The sequence below is a fragment of the Schistocerca piceifrons genome, chromosome 2 (assembly GCF_021461385.2).
Source record: "Schistocerca piceifrons isolate TAMUIC-IGC-003096 chromosome 2, iqSchPice1.1, whole genome shotgun sequence".
Lineage (NCBI taxonomy): Eukaryota > Metazoa > Arthropoda > Insecta > Orthoptera > Acrididae > Schistocerca > Schistocerca piceifrons.
This window is the reverse complement of record NC_060139.1, coordinates 437896775-437916956: the sequence shown is the minus strand read 5'-3', so window position 1 is coordinate 437916956 and position 20182 is coordinate 437896775. Positions and strand designations below refer to the sequence as shown.

Genomic DNA, 20182 nt, shown 5'->3' with positions numbered 1-20182 from the left:
TGAAAGATTGTGAGTTGTAACAGAACAGAATTATTGGCCAAGTATCCTGTCCGACGATTAGGTTTCTGTAATTTGTACTTTTTAAATCAGGAGCTTTACCTTCAGTGAAATATCAACTACTGCGGTTAAACAGCAAAAGGATTTGTCACTGTCATTGTAACGCCTGTGTGTATGGCAGAGAAACGAAGACTTTCATCAGTAGATTTAGTGGTCTCAGTTCTCAAGCAAAATACCTGTTTTTTTTTATTTTTCCAGTCTCTGTCTTACTCTGTTACAACATGTCACCCCCAGTAGTATCTTTGAAGGCATTTACAGTTCCACAACTTTCTTAGTTGGATAAACCTTCCTGCATGTTCTTTATTTTTGTTACAGTGCCGCAGTGCAGACAAAAGAATGAATTCCTTTCAATTAGTTCTATAGTTGATCTGCGGGAGAAGATCCTCTGGATCTTATAAATGCATTCATTTTCTTAAGTTTGTTTCTTATTACTTTTCCTTTGTGTCTTCTTGATTTATTTTGTATGTAGTGAATTAATTACTGTTGGTGGTGATCATAAAAGTCAAGCTATACGTCCCTCATATTGTAGCTTTGAACATATCAAGTTTGTCCGTATACACAAGTGTACTTGAGAATCAGTCATCTGTTACAAGACAATTGTGATATTACCACTGATGAGATTTTTTGAGAAGATTATTCTTGTTAGTATGGAACTATTATGTATGTTATTAGATGAAATTTTTTATGAGAAAAATCTAGTGTATCAGACCTATGACACCTAGGACCTCACAGTATTTGTAACAATTTGCTTGACTTTTTGTTGTCCTTTCAACTGAGTTGATGTTGCAAATGTTCAGTTGGAGCACAAAAGTTTTGTATTGAAGAATAATTTAGAAAGTGGTGAAACTTAATCCATAAGAAAACAGGATTGTGTGTATAACATGCTTGATGGAAGAGGTGCGATTTGCATAGAATATACAGAAGCTGGAAACTAAGAAGGGAGTATTTGGTACTTATGTGAGATTTGTATTAGAAAAAGAAAATATTCTGAAATGTGAATTAACTAAAGATATCAACTATTTTTTGTTATTTTACTGTATTTCCCCCATATAGCTTTGAGCTGCTTCTGCTAATCTTCAGATGATGAGTTATCAGATAGTAAACATCTTTGAAGTGAAGTGGTTACATGTGCTGTTAGCACATAGCCTAAATTTGCTTGTCTGTTTCTCAAAAACGTATGTCCAGACACATGTGAGTGAAACAGGAAATGAAGTGAAACTGAAATACGTAATTTTGTGGTCAGATGTTCCTCCTCAAAGACAAATTGAGGAATTCTGCCAGTATTCAGTGAGTATGTTGATACTGAGATGAGTGACACAGCAGTCAGCATAAGTAGTGTTGGACAATAATTTAAAGCACTAGAACTCAGTAGGCCTAAGGTTCAACTGAATTAAGAAATCCCTGGCAAGTGCTACATAGAATCTGGATGTGAATTAACTCCACACTAGAGCACAACTTACCCCAGAACAGCTGTCTCGTACTTGCATCTATTTTTAGCAGAATACTGGAATGTATTCTGAGGTCGAACATTGACTGGCCTGGAACATAACATTCTCCATGGAAGTCAATATGAGTTCCGAAAGTATTGACTGTGTGGAAAACATTTCACACTTTTCATTCAATATCCTCCACAACAAAAATAGAAGAAACCAGTTTGGTTGCTAGTATGTTTTTGGGAACTAGCCTGCAGTGACTGCTACTTTCTGGTTAGTGTATAATGTGACTTGTTCCATGCCTTGAAGGCTCTCCTTTAATACAGGATTTATGGATCACAGTGTATGAGTGAATGAATGAGTACAAAGGAGTGTATTGAACACGTCACTGTGTAGATATACCGGTATATAAAGTTGAATTACCGAATAGGCTCAGCTGTATGTAAAGCAAATGGCATGCTGCAGTAAATTGGTAGGATACTGGGAAGCTACTCTTCTTTTGCAGAAGAGATTTTTTACGGTATGCTTACACAGCTCATACATGAATCGTGCTCAAGTGTATAGTTAGTCATGTTCCATGGATCATTTGCGCAATAAATTGTAATGATGCAGAACCATTCATTTTACATGCTGAATATTTATGAGTTTAAAGTTCCATACCGGGTTCCACTAACATACAACATCAAGCATATACAAAAAGGGGAATGTAACTGACCACATATTTGTTGGTCTGGCAACACAGTGTAACAGAAATGCTGTAAACTCTTAGCTGGCAAGTAGTACATATATCTTGATAACCAGTGTAGGAAACTTCAAGAACAGTCTTTCAGATTATACACTGTTTCAGTTCTTCAGCCTCTTATGTATCTACCCCTTCGATATCAAGCAAATAACAACCCACTCAGAGACTTAAAAGCAGTAATATTATGCTCCACCACTGAATGGAATAAAAAGAAACCTTAGTATGAAGAAAAATGAAAAGTATTGTCTGTCATGCAATTCGTAGAGTCCAGAAGTTGATGCAGATTGTGAATCAGCATATTTACCAAAAGTCAGCACAAGTTCAATAGAAACTCTTTGAGACAACAGAAGTGTATTAAAAGCTGTTGCAGATGAAGTTTTTTCCTAATGCTTTAACATTTTGCAATTAAAATTCATCAGTATGACTGACTGCAATTTAAAAACCTGACATCTTTTGTGTATAAAAAGGCAAAGATAGGTGTTTTCAGAACTAAATGGCATGTGAGACCTGCTTAATGCTATAGGCCTAATAGCATTTCTAACCGCATCAGAAAGCATTCTCATCTAAAACAACAATAATAGTGATAACAGTATTATTAGTAATAAATTTGCCATCCATAATGCACTGCTTGTTAAGGGCTGTAACTAATCAGATACAAACAGTTGTTGATATAATGCTTAGTCACTTTTATTTTTAAAACCACTAAGGGTTTTAGTGGTAATGCTATCATCCTTTGGTGAATTATTATACTTTTGTCTTGTTTAATTTGTTTATGATGTACAAGTCATGTCTATTTGTGAGACAGTCCTTTAACAGGAAGGTTTATGTCATCTTGCACTGGTGGAGAAACAGTATTATTTAAAGCACAGAAAATATTTAAACATTATTCTGTATTATCACAGAACTTCCAGACTACAACTGTGCCGCCTAAAATGAATGCAAGAGACCACTAGTAGTCAGTCATGCATGCCTTTCATAACATGCTGTGGAAATGTCTGTTTTATGTAAAAAAACTGTTAAGAAGTAGGCCTACTTAGAATTTTTAGGTATAATGTTACATTTGACAAACTACTTCAGTTGTGAGTACTTGTATTTTGTTGACGATTGGAAACTGAATTGTTACTTTTTGTTTCTTTTTGATGTAATATTATTTTAAATTTATTAAGATTTCATTTCAGATGATTCCAACCCAAACTCATATGGTTGCTCTTTAAGAGAACTGCTTGTTGTAGGTAGAACATCAGAAACAAATTGAGAAAGCTGGATTGGGAGCTACAGAAATTTTGCTTACATCTGCATCTCTTGAGGACCCGAATGCAGCAAGTTATGATGGAGAAAACAGGGTCGTTATACAGAGTAAGCACATTAAAGTTAACCGCTGCTGAAATTGCACCTGTTATATTGCATACAGTGCATGTAATTCTAGTTTACCTCTTGCTGTTCCCCAAGTCTTTATTTGTATTGATCACTCATTGTTGGTGGTGGTGGGAGGGGGGGGGGGAGTGTCAGCAGCACTGGCACCAGTATTGGGAAAACTATTTTCACCTTATCAGTATGAAGCAGAGAATTGTTTTTAGACAACATAAACTGGGGTCCAACATTGTTTCATACGACACAGAATGAATTATATCAAGCAAAAAATTTAATTGTGAAAACTATTAAAATTATTAGACAAAAGAATGGCTGGCCACAATTTTTCTTCAGGAGGTAAAATGCTGCGTAATGCCAAAGGAAACGCTTCATCAATCCTAGATTTTGGAACTATGTATTCCTTCTCCACTTCCGGATTGGTGAAGGTTGGAAAGTGGGGAGGAGCAGGTCACTCTGAACCTGGGTTGGATCCTCAGAAGTGATTTGGACAGAGTGAGAAATAAAGGTGGAGAAAAATTCCACTGAATAATGCTGTTACGAAACAGAAAGAAAGGTGTGGTAAGATGTCATTTTAAAAGAGAAAGGACGATTCCTCTTCCTTTAAAGTTGTAAATGAGTAAATAATTAAATTATTATTACAAACATTGGAAAATCCAAGATGAAATAATGACAATATTGTAAAAGGCCAGATTGCTACTCACCATATAGCAGAGATGTTGAGTTGCAGACAGGCATAACAAGAGACTACTAAACATGTAAGCTTTCAGCCAGAAGGTCTTTGTCACGTCTGTGTGAGCTGCATGCTTACATGTCAGTAGTATTTTTGTTGTGTCTGTCTGTGACTTAACATCTGTGCCATATGGTGAGTAGCAATGTATGCTTTTCATAATGTTGTCTAAATTCTTGTTATCATTCTTATAGCCAGAGAACAGTAGCATGCTGTGAAGCCTTCCTAATGAGTGTCCCCAAGGGGTCTGTTCTGTTTCCATTTAAGTGTTAAGGCAATTTAGTTGCAATCATGCCTATAGAAATATCAGTGCAGTAAATACATGTCAGTTGTTGAACAACATCAACGATTTCCTCATTTGTCAGTGGTCATTAAGAGATGATGATGCTTAATATGTTGTTTTGCTTATTAGTTAAGTTTGAAATAAGTCATTTATTAATTAACAAAGTCAGAACAGCCACTAAGTGGATTACTCCATACTTAATTCACACAATAATGTAAAGATCCAACATTACACTACTGTAGCCTGTCTACAAAAAAACTTGTAAAAATGGTGTAGCACTTCAGTTGTAATGTCAAGCCATGTGTTATTACTCGGATTTAATGTATGCAACGAATTTACCTGCTTTAAAATGCCCTTTCATTTTACTACTATCTAAATTTATTATGTGAACACTTACAGTTGAAATCAATCACAGATTCAAGAAACACTTCAGTGATATGTTGCATAGAAGTCCTTATGGTATACTGGCAGCATTCTATAGGTACATTTTGCAACAAATATGTAAAGTTTAAAGAAAAAAAATTGAGAAGTTATAAAAGAATCAACTGATAAATCATATTTTAGGAGTGGTTTCTTAACGGAGAAATAGTAATTATGGTTTCATATTTTGTTCTTAAAATGAAAATTTACTAATACATCATTTCTATAGGATAAAGAATTTTGTAGACACATCTAATACATGTATGATGAAATGATCTTATGCTCATACAGATATTATTTTACTGATGAGAAGAAAAGTTGAGTCAGCAGGAAGAACAATATTACAAATAATGAGTAACAAGCTATGACCAGTAAAGCCTATCGTGTAGGTGTAACCACAGTGTAGATCCTTGTACCCACAAAGGAATAAAAAGATTGTACTACTCTTTCTCAGACTGTCATTTATAGCACGCACTTGTCCATCAGGGTTAGTTTCCCAGTTCACAAGGGGATATTGAGGACTGTTCCCAACCACTTATAATATTATAACAGGAAATTCTGGGTGTTAAAATGTTTAGCTGTCCTTATAGGTCTTGCACCTGAAGATGTGCCTTTGTTGCTCTCTCAAATATTGACATGGGCAGACCTAAAAAAGAAAAAAAAAGCTAATTGTCTGTGAAACATTGTCACTGTAAGATTGGTTGGAATAATGACTTTTTGTTTTGCTAAATCATACATTCATATTCAATTCACACATGGTAACTAAGGGTCAGTTAATCATTACAAAATGTGTTGTCTGTTAGCCATTCTCTCTCTCATTGGCTACTTAAAACTAGCTGCTGCTGCCGCCCCCCAACCATCCCCTTTCAATCCTCATCACACCTCTCATCAAGCATTGCTAAATTGTTACGCTAAACATCTGAAGACCCTTGTTGCTTAAATTCTTATCTTTTACCTCATTTTGTGATTGTATTGTTTAGTTCAGTCAACAAATCGTTCTTCAGAGCAGTGTGCAACAATAATTTTTTATATAATACATTACATTAAATATTTTTTAGTTCTGAAGTGTACTGTATTCTTCCACCAGGTGAAAAGTTACTGATTTTGTTCTGTCTTTAAAAATGAATGGCACTGTATTTCAGAGATGGTGTTAATGATTTGATGCCTTCTTATTTTAAATACTCCCTTTTCTTTTTCAATGACTTTCCAGACAGATAGTCTTTTGTGAGTTTGAATTAACTACCAGTGCTTTGCTTTGCTATAAAATGTATACTTGAATAACAAGAAATATGGGAAGATAGATTGCTACTCACCATAAAGATGACCCATTGAGTTACAGATAGGCACAATGAAAAGACTGTTATTCATCAAGCTTTCAGCCAAAGCTTACTCAAATAAAGTCTTAGTGGTTTTCAAATCTTGTCCGTTTGGATGAAATCGTCAGAGACCACTAAATCTTTATTTATCAGTCAAGGAGCACTGACCTGCCGTGCATTTTATACCAAATGAAAACTGCATAATATACTATGTAATACTACCCTCCATAAAGCATTTGGAGGTTTTGAAAATCGTGTTTTTTCTCATCTGTCAGTACATGTTATCTGCGTATCACTTTGCTGTTCACAAGCATAGACAAATGTATATTTTAATGTTTTGTGCTTAGTAACCTTGTTTGTTCATGTCACTTGCAGTCATGGCAGATGGAACAGGAGCATTGTTTCGTGCAGAACATGAAATCAGCCTCAAAATGGAAGGTTTGGATAGGCCGAGGCCCAAAAAAGGTCGTCCTAAGAAAAGTGAAGCAAAAGCAAAGGAAAAAGAAATAGTTAAAGAAAAGTCCCCAGAGCCAGAAGAGGAATCAAAAGATGATGAAGGAGATTTGGATGGCAGGCGGCGTAGGAAAAGAAAAGTTCCTAAGAGGTGAGTTCTCACTGTGCAAAGTATCACATTACTAGCTGAAAAAGGCCCTGCTCGGCCTTTATTTACATCTTTTTTTCTGGGAACATTACAGATCACTTCAGTCAAGCTCTAGCAAAGAAATTGTTAAACAATGGAAAATCACGGTTGGGATGTAACAATATTGTGAGAAAGAAAGTTGCTACTCACCATATAGCGGAGATGTTGAGTCGCAGATAGGCGCAACAAAAAGACACTCACAATTAAAGCTTTCAGCCACACACACACACACACACACACACACACACACACACACACACGCAAATGCAACTCACACACACGACTGCAGTCTCAGGCAACTGCAACCACACTGCAGTGTGGTTTCAGCTGTTAAAGAAATGATTGATTCAAACATGCATTGATTTAATTGGCCAGAGTTGATTTTGGAATAACTGGCAATGTTTGCCAAAAATCTCCAGACGGTATAGATAGCTTAACTCTGAATTACCTCAGAGATATTGTAATGTCCTGTTTAATCCCTTGAATGTCCTACCATTGAGGTTAATCAATACCAAGTGGTCCAGCACTGGTTGCATGACCACCTCAGAAAACTTTGATATGTGCTGAGTGAAAATTCCATAATGTTCAATGGACTCAAAAATATTTTTAAAAATTTTTTATCAGGTGTCGATTAGAAATGGTGGCCATTTTTGTTTCAGGCTGCAAACATTTTTTCTCATTTGCGAGCATATGCAGTTTTTTAACTATTTATTAACAGCTCGCACTAGCCCTTCCAAATAAAAAAAAAATCATATAGTTCAGCACGCTCTGACGTAAATGAAGACCATTATCACCTGCCTGAATGTATTCCTTAATATCTTTTTAATAACTCAAAGTTATTGAACAATTTTTTTTTCTTTTTTTATTTTCAAATAACTTTTATCTCGGCTAATGGAATAAAGTACATTGGTTATATGATTTAAATACATCAGATTAAAGTAACTAGTGATTGATTGTTGAGACAGTCCTCATTGAATGTTTCAACAGACTAGCAGATAGCATCTGCAAGTCGGTAGAGGCTCGCAGGCAAGCCTGTGTGGTTTTTTTTTTTACACACACCAAGTTCCATAGGAGCAAATTTCCAGGGTCATGGAACGTTCAGTACATTAAATTAAAACATAAAAGTAATAACAGATAAAATTAACTGTTTATGAACCCAAAAAAGACAAGCTATAAGTTTATGTAAACGCTATCAATAATAGAACACAGGAATTGGCTTAATTTTTAAAACAACTCCTCAACAGATTAGGAGTAGTGATCCATGAGGAAACTCTGGAGTTTCCACTTGAAAGTGCATGGATTGCTGCTAAAATCTTTGAATTATTGGGGTAACTTATTGATAATAGATGCACACCTTTCTGCATGAGAGTGAAGGAAGTGCAGTCCAAATGAAGATTGAATTTCTGCGTAGTATTAACTGAGTGAAAGCTGCTGATTCTTGGGAATAAGGTGATATTGTTTACAAGAAACAACAGTAAAGAATATATAGATTGAGAGACCAATGTTGGAATACCCAGACTAATGAAAAGGGATTGACAAGAGGTTCGCAAACTTGCATCACTCATTGCCTGAACCACTCGTTTCTGAGCCAAAAATATCTTTAGAGAATAGGAAGAGTCACCCCAAAATGTAATACTATATGTCGTAAGTGAATGAAAATAAGCAAAGTAGACTACTTCACGTGTCAAACTATCACTTATTTCAGATACCATTCGAATAGTAACATTCCTAACACCTGTTCAGTCATTCTCTGTTAACTATGAGCTCTTGAAATGTGCAGTTGAAAAATGGATTCTGTGTTCTAGTGGTGTTCCTAGTAATGAAGCAAGTGATAAAAATGTGTATTGAGTGTTTCTTAAAGACATTACTTTAATTGAAGAGTACAGTAAATAAGAAAAAGTGTTGTTTTACTTAAAAGAGTTGATGATTCAGAGGTTAAATCAAGTTGTAATTACCATGAAATGAAATGCTTAAAAAAATTCAGTCTTGCTTTGGACACGTTTGAGAAACATAGGAAGTTTGTAACTGTGGGTCTAAAGGAAGTAAAGGCCTTTTATCAGTATAATATGAGGAAAATTATTGTGTCCAACTTATTATACTAAGATATTTGTAATTAACAAAGAAGGGATAGTAAGAGTTCAGATAAAGAATTTTGTGACTTGCAAGAATCTATTAAAAAAGTAGATTCAGCTTTTGAAATTAGAAAACTAAGTAAAGAAAACAGACCTTTTGCCTTAATGCAAAAATTGAGAAAGTGGCAACTAGAGTTGAAAAGAATCTGAGTTTCATTTCAAAAGCGAATTGGAGTTGAGCAAAAGTTAGTGTGTCAGAACGTGTGGTTAAATTAACCCTTTGACTACTGGGGGTCTATTAACTTGTCATGCCTCACTGTTCTTCTGGTGCACCCGATGTGTTTAAGGGTGGCCCTTGGGTCTTCCCTACAGCGCTAAGGACGCGTTGATGCATACCATGCCACAGGCTTTTTCACCATCAGGGTCGAGTTTAGGTGCACTGAGTCACAGCTACCTAAGCACAACAGACGTGTAAACATGCAGAGCTGTCTTTCCACCCTGCTCTTCCAGTTGCTGTTCAGTGATGTGACTGTATAGTTTGAGAGTGTGCATGTGTTTGTTGCTGTGTTCCCTCTTTGCAGAATTAGACTTTGGTTCCCGTGTTTCTATCAGTTTTCTTGTTTTCTACAGGAGGAATGTCACATTACCATGGTTGCACAGATAAAGAGATCCTGAATATGCTCACTAGTAGCAACAGTGAATGTGAAATATCTGATGTTGGTAGCAACATGATGAGTCTTCAACAGAATCTCAGAGCTGTAGGTCCAGCTCTTTACATCAGAGGGGAGAGCAAGATTTACAGTCAACAATTGCTCTGAATCTGAGGATTCAAAGTGACAGTGAAACGGTTTGGAAAAGAGCACGCATAAATGACATGTTAGACTGGAAAGAAATCGATTTCCAGCTGTTAAACCATTACTTTGATCACTCGAGTTCAGGACACAAATGTCAGATAGATACTAACTCAAGCATTCTTTCATTTTTTGTGATGTTTATATGTGAAGAACAGTTGCAATTTATTGCAAATGGAAACAAATCATTTTTATGTTTACACCAGAGAAAATACTACAGAATGTGTGAATTTTTGACTGTCAAAATGGTAAGACACTGAATTTGAGGAAATGAATTGTTTTGTTTCTATTTGCCTTCTAATGGTGCAAGTTAGGAAATTAAAATTAAGTGATTATTGATCCACAGATACACTTTTGGACACACCAGTTTTCAGCGAAATTATGTCCCGAGACCATTTTTGTCTACTTCTAAGAATGCTACACTTCAGTGATAACTCTGCAAGTACCGGAGGTGACAGTCTATTTAAAATTACGATGATTGTTGATAGAGTTCGTAAGACATTTCGTAATTCGTTTTGTCCACATCACAAGCTTTGTATAGATGAAAGCCTCTGCTGTTCAAAGGACAATTATTTTTTAAGCAATTTATTCCAACCAAGCAAAGTAGATTCAGAATAGTCATTTACTGTGTGACTGTCAGAGTGGTTATATTTTTGATTTTATTGTATATACAGGCCCAATAACAGAAATTGGGTTCCACAATGTGGGGAAAATTGATGACGTTGTGGTAACTCTTATGAGACCGCATTTGGAACGGGTCACATTTTATATGTCTCTAATTGGTACTCAAGCCCAGACCTGTTCCTTTGGCTTCACAACCATGGAACAGCCGCATGTGGCACTGCTCGTAAGAATATGTGCAACATGCCAAAACTGCAGAAGAAATTAAAATGAGGAGGAACTGAGTTTAAGTCTACTGACAAGATCCTTGCTATTGAGTGGTGCAATAAGAGAAAGATGTTCATGTTGACCACAAGACACACAACACAAATGGTTGAAACAGAGAAAACTGACGGAAATACTGGCAAAAAAAATAAAGAAATCGCAATGTACTGTAGATTACAGTTAGAGTTTCGATGCAGTTGACCATTGTGACATGTTACTGAGCTCATTGTGATCAGTGTTTAAGACTGTGGAATGGTACTAGAAATATTTTTTTCACATTCTGTATTTGTGCATTTTAAATGCTCATGCTCTCCACCTGTCGGTAACAGAACGGGAAAAAGCTGGTAGGGGGAGGTGCTACGATGACGAGAATCCCCTGTGATTCACAGGTAGACATTTTCCGGCAGTTATTGTGAATGAAGATTCACAGAAAAATATGCTAATGCACAGATGTGTGGTTTGCACAAAACAGAAAGTACATGGGGAAACCAGATACCAACGCAAAACTTGAAAAGTTCCATTATGTGTTGTACCCTGCTTTGAGACTTATCATACAAAAAAGCATTACTAATCATTGGGAACTAAATCTGAGAAAATGTATTGACACTTCTGAATGAATTATTAAAAAAAGACAAAAATATAAATCTATTTTTAACTTTGCCAGTGCCGGTCCAAAGCCTGGATCAAAAAGAAGGATGGGAAATAGATGCAACAAGTGTAAAATTATTCAAACAACGCTTGACTTCTTCATATGTAGCAGTTTAGTGGCAAATGGACGTACTTGGTGATTGAGATGGTGCAATATCTGTACTGTGGCAAATGTAATTACACCAGGTAAATTGCGCCAGTATAACAAAACCCATATATTAATCTATGTATGATACATTTAAATTATTAACATGTAATATAGACAGTTACATTCTTTTATCATAAGTAGTACCAATATACGTCACATTTGGTCTGTTTTTACGGAAGGTAGATAACTGTTTTATGGTAAAAAAGTTTGTTTAAATATTAATCCAACAATAGGAAATAAAGAGCAGTCTCTAAAGTAACTGACGAAGAGGAAGCTTTATTCAAGCAGCAACTATCCTGCTAATTTTACTGTATCAAATTTTATCTTGAGAATAGATAAATAGCTTCTAGCAGTTAATGTTATGTTCAATGGCTGCTCCTCTTCATTAATGGGTAGCTTCAGCCATTTTGCACCTCTAAGGATTCTTTTTCGTGATAAAATCTTCGGAATATGATGGCTGAATAAATGAATGTTCTTGTGTCTAGGTTTACTGAAGTGATTCGTGGTAAAGAATTGGAAAGAATGTTTAGAGAAGAAGGAGTTATAGATGAAGATGACCAGGATGAAGGAAGTGAAGAATCTGAAGAGAAAATAAAAGCTGACAGTGATGCTGTTGAAGGTAGGTTTTACGTTTTTTAAATAAATACAAAATTTCCAAAGGCATCTCAGAGCACAACCTATTTCTTTGAACTTCTAAAATGAGTAGTTATTAAAATGTTTTATGTACAGATGTTACTAATCGTATTAAACTTCTTTTATAATTAGGTGATTTTTATTTTGTAGGAGCTGAAATTATAGGTCATCTCGAAACACCTGAAGGTCAGGATCTCGGTGAGCTCGTAATTGTAAACAAAGCAAAAGGAAAAGGCCGTCCAAGAGGCAAACGCCGTAAAAGTCGTTTCCAGTGTGAGATATGTGGCCGATCATTTCTCCATCGGCGGCGTTATTTCTTACACAAGTAGGTTCCATTAATGGATTCTGATGTCTTGGAAAAAATTTACAAAGTTGCAATAGCTTACTGTGTAATCATATATGAGCGTAAAATTCAGATACACAAACAGCAATTTGAATCCATGCTCTTAAACATTGGAACTCCATAATAAAGGAATTTGTTGATATATAAATGTGTCCTAACAGTGTCGATTGAGACTGGCTGCGTATTGAGGAGTGGCTGGTGATTTTAGTAAATTTTTCTGTCACTAAGAATGAACAGTGGGTTGGAAGCAGTTCTTAGCTCTGCAGAATGAAAATTCATTCTGAAAACAAACCTTCATGCTCTAGTCATTTCTCTGCTATTTCCAATCTTTGAGATGTGTTAGTCCTGCAAGGTATACCAGGGAACTGGTGTAAACTTCAGAAGGTCGGAGAATGGGACTGGCAGAGCTAAAGCTATGAGGACGGGTCGTGAGTTGTGCAGTTGGTGGAGCCCTTTCTCTCTAAGGTTTGAGTCCCATTCAGACACCCAATTTTAACCCTTTAGCTACTACAGATGTGATCTCTGCATCCTGTGCCGAGTGCAGCTTTGTTGTGATTGTACTGCTCAGCAAATGCTAAAGCCTGTGCTGAGAGATAGCATTCTGGCCACTATGAAATACTTATAATCGAATTTTAAGGAAGTATTTGCCGAAAAAAAATTGATTTTTGCACATCTTACAGTCTGAAGTCTTCTCTCGGTAAAAAATTCAATTTCTTACCTGTATATGTCATCGTTACTGTGCTGCATCAAATGAAGTAAAACACTGCATGAAATTTTAAGTAGTTTGCACATGGGATAAACTGTATATTGTGGATTTTAGCTCCTACATTGCAGTATATGAAATGTAGACAAGACATTGGAATTTTGTTTGAAATTGAGAGTGGAACAATATCTCCTTTCATTCTTGAGTTATTGATTTTTATATCCGATGCACTGTTGAGGGCAGCTCTTCCGTTTCTGTACCTGTGAATCAGGAATTACGTGGTTATAACAATTGAACAGTATAACCCCATTTTTATGTTCCCGGAATTAATGTTTTCCTGTCGTTTACGACATTTTTTTTATCATTTCATATGTCCACAATGTTAATTTGCACCTGATTTTGCATCAACATGTTTATAATTTTCCCACGATTTATGCATTACAAAAAAGTGTGCATGGAGAAAAAAATTATGTTGGCTGTCCAGTAGTACTTATAAATTGCACATTGTTAAGTTTCTTTACACCAGAGCGCTATACTCAGTGGATTTGAACTGGTAAACATGTAACAGTTGGAACAATTCGTGCCGTATCTCCCGCCGCTGCCAAGCTCTACATGGCATTGTGGCTGATGGAAGTAACTAGATTAGTTCGAATAAATATATTATTACCGATCACAACAACCATTTTCAAACTGTGTCTACTGCGCAAATGCATTTTTCTGATTGTTGTGACCATCGTGTCACCTTTGTCGAATTATATTTAGTGTGTTTTGGTGCTTGGCCACTTGTAGTGCTAGTTAACACAGTCATTCGCTTTTGGGTTGCTGAAATGTTTTCACTTTTTAGTATAAACACAGCGCTGGTTATGTAAGTTTTTCATGTTGTGTGAAACATGTTTTGAGAATTTATTCTAGTTGTCAAATGCAGTATTTACATTTTTTTGCACAAACAATGTGAGTGATAGTTTGCGTGTGTGTGGTTTTCTATATAACTGAGGAGGCACAGTACCTGGTAAGTTCAAAAAGATAACTACAAGAGAGACGCAGAAAACAACATGCAAATGCAACACAAAATACTTATCTACATATTTGCAATTGACAACAAGAAAGAATTCTCAAACACAGTGTGCTAAGTATGAAAAAATATGCAACTAGTGCAGTATTTCATTATTTAAATAACAAATGACAGCTGCAGTCTTTCAAAAACATCGATTATAACGTATGAAATTAAGTCAAACATTCCTATTTCCCGGACAGCTATCAGTTCCAGTTACATCAGTGGATTTTATTAGATAATAAACCCTTATTAGATAATGACCAAGTCCCTGACAAGTCTTTTGATGCCTGATATGTATATATATATATCACACACAAAGTCGAAAATGCAAGGGGGTGTCCTATACATAACTTTGACAGCTTAAAATGTTATTTCCCACATTTTACATTTTCCCGCATTTCATACCATGTTTTTGAAGCCCATTGTAAAGTGTAAAAGTGAGATTTCACTGTATTTTGTAAATTGTTGAAGATATGGAAACATGGTTTTTGCAAATGATAGCACATAAAGAGGCAAATATGTTGTATGATAAATACTCAATACTTTTTTATTCACCGAGATATGGAGGTAACCTATCAGCAGTCGGTGGTTCAGAACACATACAGCACTAGGAAAACCCAAGCTGCACACATGTGCACATCCAAAGCAGTAAAAGATTAATTTCATCTGTACAGTGGTGTTTTATTATTATTATTATTATTATTATTATTGGACTTCCTTCATGTGGATCATCTTTAAGAGTAGTACGATCATATTTGAATTTTATTGTCAGTTACTCATCTATTGAACAGGAAGCAGACATTGTATAAACCTTCATTTTCTTAGGATGAATGTGTTGGCACTAATCTGTTAGAATGAAAGAATTTTGTAATATGTTGGGATTCTAGTTTTAATCTGAAGGAAAAACACCCAGTATGACTCCTTCAAAATTGCTTTTATTATGTAACCTGCTCCAGCATAACAAAAATAATCTTTTTGGGCTTAGCTGAAAAATTTACTCCTTGTTATCATAAAACTGATAGAAGATTACAGTGAGCATATGAATGTTAAGAACAAGATAACATTCTATTGAATACAAATGTCTCTACAAAGTTCTATTGCTCTACATCACTTGTTTCTCGTAGGGGCCCCTCTCAAGTAACGAAAGTTTAATTAGAATGACCCTGTACTTAGTGTGTGTATTTCTCCGTGACAAATAAGTTCACATTATATCACTTACCATAATGTAGCAGAAAATACTGGAAACAATAGTAAATTGCAACGTACGACATAATACACACAACCACATTATGTTTACAAGAAGAGAACGAACAATAGCTTCCTGATGACATTAAAAACGGAACCTGTTTACGTATTATTTGCATTTTCATGATCTCTCTCTGCAAAGAGGATAGTATCAGTTCCATTACAAAAATAATACTTTGCTCAGTGAATATGTCCTGGCAGTTTTATTGAGGAAGAATTTACATGCTTGTCTTTCCATATTAGTATTAGTAATTTATTCGTCCACGTTTTGAAATAGTAATGATGTCCGTAAAATGACAGTTTATTTTTCTACACTTACACACAATGTTGTGAGATTTCTTTTTAACAACCACATATATATGCTTTCTTTTCAGGAGCTTTCATAAAGGTGTTAAATACGAATGTACTGAATGCCAAAAACGCTTTAGCTGTAAAGAATACATAGAATTACATCAGAAGCAAACTGGACATACTGGAGAAGGTAAGTGAATAAGATCAACATGGCTGTTTCATTCACAGAAGTGATGTCTTTTATGTTTACTAATCATTGTTAAACAGGCATTGTTGAGGGGCTAGAAGATGGGGAGAATGAAGAACACCCTGAACTTAAATTAGAGACCAAGTTTACTTGCGAGCATTGTGACAAGGCGTTTATGACAAAACATAGCTATGAGGTAAATCAAAAAACTGTTACTCTCTGTACAATACTGTAATTTGTGTGCTGTCACATGAAGTTGAAAGTGCCTGTTTGTGCTTAATATCTTGCATTGTTGTTGTTATTAAAGTAGTGGATAAACTAATTAAACTGCATTAGTACTTTTGATTGATTTCAGAAAATATCTTTCATGAAAAGGTTCAGAAAGTCCGCATTTTTATCTAAACCTTATAAATTACTGATATGGTTATCATTGCTTGTCAAATGTTTGTTAACAAGAAGTTATGTTTATACATGTCCTTAACCCAGCATTTTGTTTCCAGATGCACATTAAGGCAATACACGAGGGCATTAAACCATACGTGTGCGAAGTATGTGGGAAAACATTTGCATATGCAAATAGCATCAAGACCCATATGGCAATACATGAGGTAAATATGAGCCAGCTTGCATTTGTATAGGCTATTGTAGCTTTTCATGCTTTTCTCAATTAATTATATTAAGGTCTTGTAGGAGGATGCGCTGTCAAATGTATCTTACTTTCAAAAAATGTACTCCACCTACTACTGTTGCAAACAACATAAATAATTGTGAGACATTATCTAGTGTAATGTAAAATAACTAGTTCATAAGCTAACATGTGCTAGATTGGCTTATAAGAAAATTTCCCTTGCCCATGGTGACACTCACACACAACGCTAGGTTACAGAAAGCTGGTGGACACCTGAAATTGATAGCAGTGAGATTTTTGGGGAAAATTTAAGAGTACATCAAAAAGATTGGCTAATGAGAAATAGAGGTGGTGCATTGGTGCAGTAGGCAAAAAACTTAAATCTACCGAGATAGAAATTGAAGCTGCTGTGTGGTGGTTTAAGCAATAGAAATTGAAGCTGCTGTGTGGTGGTTTAAGCAAGACTTTGGGTGTGCATCAAATCTTAACTGGATCCTTCTGTGATTGACCAGACACATCTCTTTATGTAACAGAAAACTTAAGACAGAACTTCAGTTCACTTGGACATACATTACCCAATTGTACGGTAATCGTCAGTGGCGACTTCAATCATCCAACAGTTAATTGCGAAAATTACGTTATTTTTATTGATGGTCTTCAAAAGACATCTTGTGAAACATTTCTAAATGCCTTTTCTGAAAACTACCTGGAACAAATAGTTAGGAGCCCCACTTATGACGAAAATATATTGGATCTAATGACCTCTTTCAGGACATCATCAGTATCAGTGACAAAAACGCGGTTTGAGGAAACAAAGATTACCAAAGTACAAAGGCCAACTAAACCAAGCAGAATGAAATATATGTTCAATAAACTAGATAAAAAGTCAATAGTCATATCTCAGTGAGGAACTGGAAACTTTCAACACAGGACAGGAAGATGTAGAGGAACTGTGACCTAAGTTTAAAAGAATAATTAACCATGCACTGGATAGATATGTACACAGTAGACCAATCCATAATGGGACGTGAACCTCCATGGCGTACAGTCACTGTAAAGACACTTCTAAAGAAACATAGACGATTGCATAATAGGTGTAAAACAAAGCATAGGATTGTAGATAGAGAGCTACTGAATAAACATATTTGGTTGTCAAGCGAATAATGCATGAAGCCCTCCATCCCTACAGAATATTGTCAAGCGATCTTACACAAAACCCAAAGAAATTCTGGTTTTATGTAAAGGCTGTTAGTGACAGAAAAGTTTAGTGTCCAGTCACCTGCAAATGAGACTGGAACTGAAATTGAGGGTAGTAAAGCAAAAACAGAAATGATCAATTCTGTCTTCAAATGGTACTTTACAAAGTAAAAACCCAGGGGTATTGCCCGAATTTAATCTTCATACCACTGAAAAGATGAGTGAAATAAGGGTTAGTGTCAGTATCAGTGGTGTTGAGGAACAGCTGACATCATTAAAATTGAACAAAGCTCTGGGATCCGATGGAATTCCTACCACATTTTATACCCAGTTTGCAACTGACATAGCCCTTCTGTTAACTACAGTCTATCATCGATCCAGAGAACAAAAAATCATGCCCAGTAGTTGGAAGAAAGTACGTAATCATACCGGTTCACAGAAAGGGTAGTAGAAGTGATCCACAAAACTGCCATCAGTATACTTAACATGGATTTGTTGTAGAATCTTAGAACATATTTTGAGCTGATACATTAGGTATCTTCAACAGAATGACCTCCTCAGTGCCAGCCAGTGTGGATTCCGAAAACATCGATCATGTGAAACCGAACTTGCAATTTTCTCACATGACATACTAAAAGCTATGGATCAAGGCAATCAGGTACATACTGTATTTCTTGATTTCCAAAAAGCATTTGACTCAGTAGTACACCTATGCTTATTATCAAAAGTATGATCATATGAGTTATCAAGCGAAATTTGTGACTGGATTGAGGACTTTTTGGTAGGGAGGATGCAGCATGTTACCTGGATGGAGAGTAATTGTCAAATGTAGAAATAAATTGGGTGTGCCACGGGGAAGTGTGTTGGGACCCTTGCTGCTCGTGTTGTATATTAGTGACCTTGCAGACAATATTAATAGTAATCTCAGAGTTTTTGCAGATGATGCAGTTATCTGTGATGAAGTACTGTCTGAAAGAAGGTGCATAACTATGCAGTCAGATATTGATAACATTTCACAAGTGTTGCAAAGATCGGAAATTTGCTATCAGTGTTCAGAAATGTAAAATTGTGCACTTCACAAAACAAAACAAAAAGTGGTAACCTGTGTATATCATCAGTGGGTCACTGTTGGAATCAGCCAACTCATACGAGTACCTGGTTGTAACACTTTGTAGTGATATGAAATGGAATGATCACATAGGCTCAGTCATGGTAAAGCAGGTAGAAGACTGGTTTATTGATAGAATACTGGGGAAGTGCAGTCAGGCTACAAAGGAGATTGCTCACAATCAACTCGTGCGACCCAGCCTAGAATATTGCTCAAGTGTGAAAGACCCATACCAAATAGGACTGAATGGGGATATTGAAAGTATACTGACATACGTAGAGGGGCAGCACAAATGGTCACATGTCTGTGTAATCTGGTGCGGGTCTCCTCTTGCTACCTGCGACGGTCGTTCGCTGCAGTACGGGAAGCCAGGATCCGTGAGGAGAACCGCACCAGAAATGACCGCGGAGAAGCCCTCGAACGTTGGCACGCCGGGTAAATATAGTCTGCGGCCGCGAGCTTGGCTCCAGTTCACCACTGGCAGTGGAGGGTGAAGCTTGACAATGCCAGCCACTCACACCGGCGAAACGTCAGAAAAATCATTAGATGAACGTCGGCCAAAGAACCTGAGACAGAAGTCAACAGGCAGTTTGTCAACAAGTGGCCACGAAAACCTTAACAATTTTGTATGTATGAAAAACTCCTAAATAAAAATTTACAAATACCAGAGAAAAGCTCAATATCAAACAATGGAATACCGATGCCGTATGTCATTGTCGGAGATGAGGCATTTGGTATGTCTGAATATTTAATGCATCCTCCTTATGGAGGAAGGAGTTTAACAAACAAAACAAAAATTCTTTAACTACTGACTGTCTCGGGGTAGGCAATTTATGGAATGCACGTTTGGCATTCTGACAAATAAATGTAGAATTTTTCATTGCTCTATTGATGTTTGGGAAGAATTTGCAATTGCCATAATAAAAGCATGCTGTGGTTTACATAATTGTGTGTGAGAAGGAGATGGCTACAAATTTGAAGACACGCTGTACATCCCTCCAGAACTTCCCCAGGTCCTACAAGAGCAGGGTGCCATTCATCAGCATCGGCATACAGAGATTTATTTGCAGATTATTTTACAAATGGAATTCCGCTGGACTGGCAAAACAGAATTGCATTGGGAAAATAATTGTGTGTGTTAATTGAATTGTGGCTGTGACTATTACTGCTTTCATGTGTATTATTGTTAAGTGTACCATG

At 36.2% G+C, this 20182-nt stretch overlaps 1 protein-coding gene across 2 annotated transcripts in view; it reads left to right on the top strand.

Annotated features, from left to right (window-relative positions):
* Window positions 1-20182, top strand: part of LOC124776383 (zinc finger protein ZFP2-like) — a 62263-nt gene that overhangs the window by 659 nt on the left and 41422 nt on the right. The window contains exons 3-9 of one of the 2 annotated variants that reach the window (XM_047251351.1): window positions 3465-3588; window positions 6725-6953; window positions 12079-12212; window positions 12377-12551; window positions 15946-16052; window positions 16130-16245; window positions 16550-16657. In XM_047251351.1, coding sequence (XP_047107307.1) covers window positions 3465-3588; window positions 6725-6953; window positions 12079-12212; window positions 12377-12551; window positions 15946-16052; window positions 16130-16245; window positions 16550-16657 — 993 coding nt within the window. Of the gene's footprint in view, window positions 1-3410; window positions 3589-6724; window positions 6954-12078; window positions 12213-12376; window positions 12552-15945; window positions 16053-16129; window positions 16246-16549; window positions 16658-20182 lie in introns of both variants that reach the window. The other variant, XM_047251352.1, reaches the window with a different exon arrangement.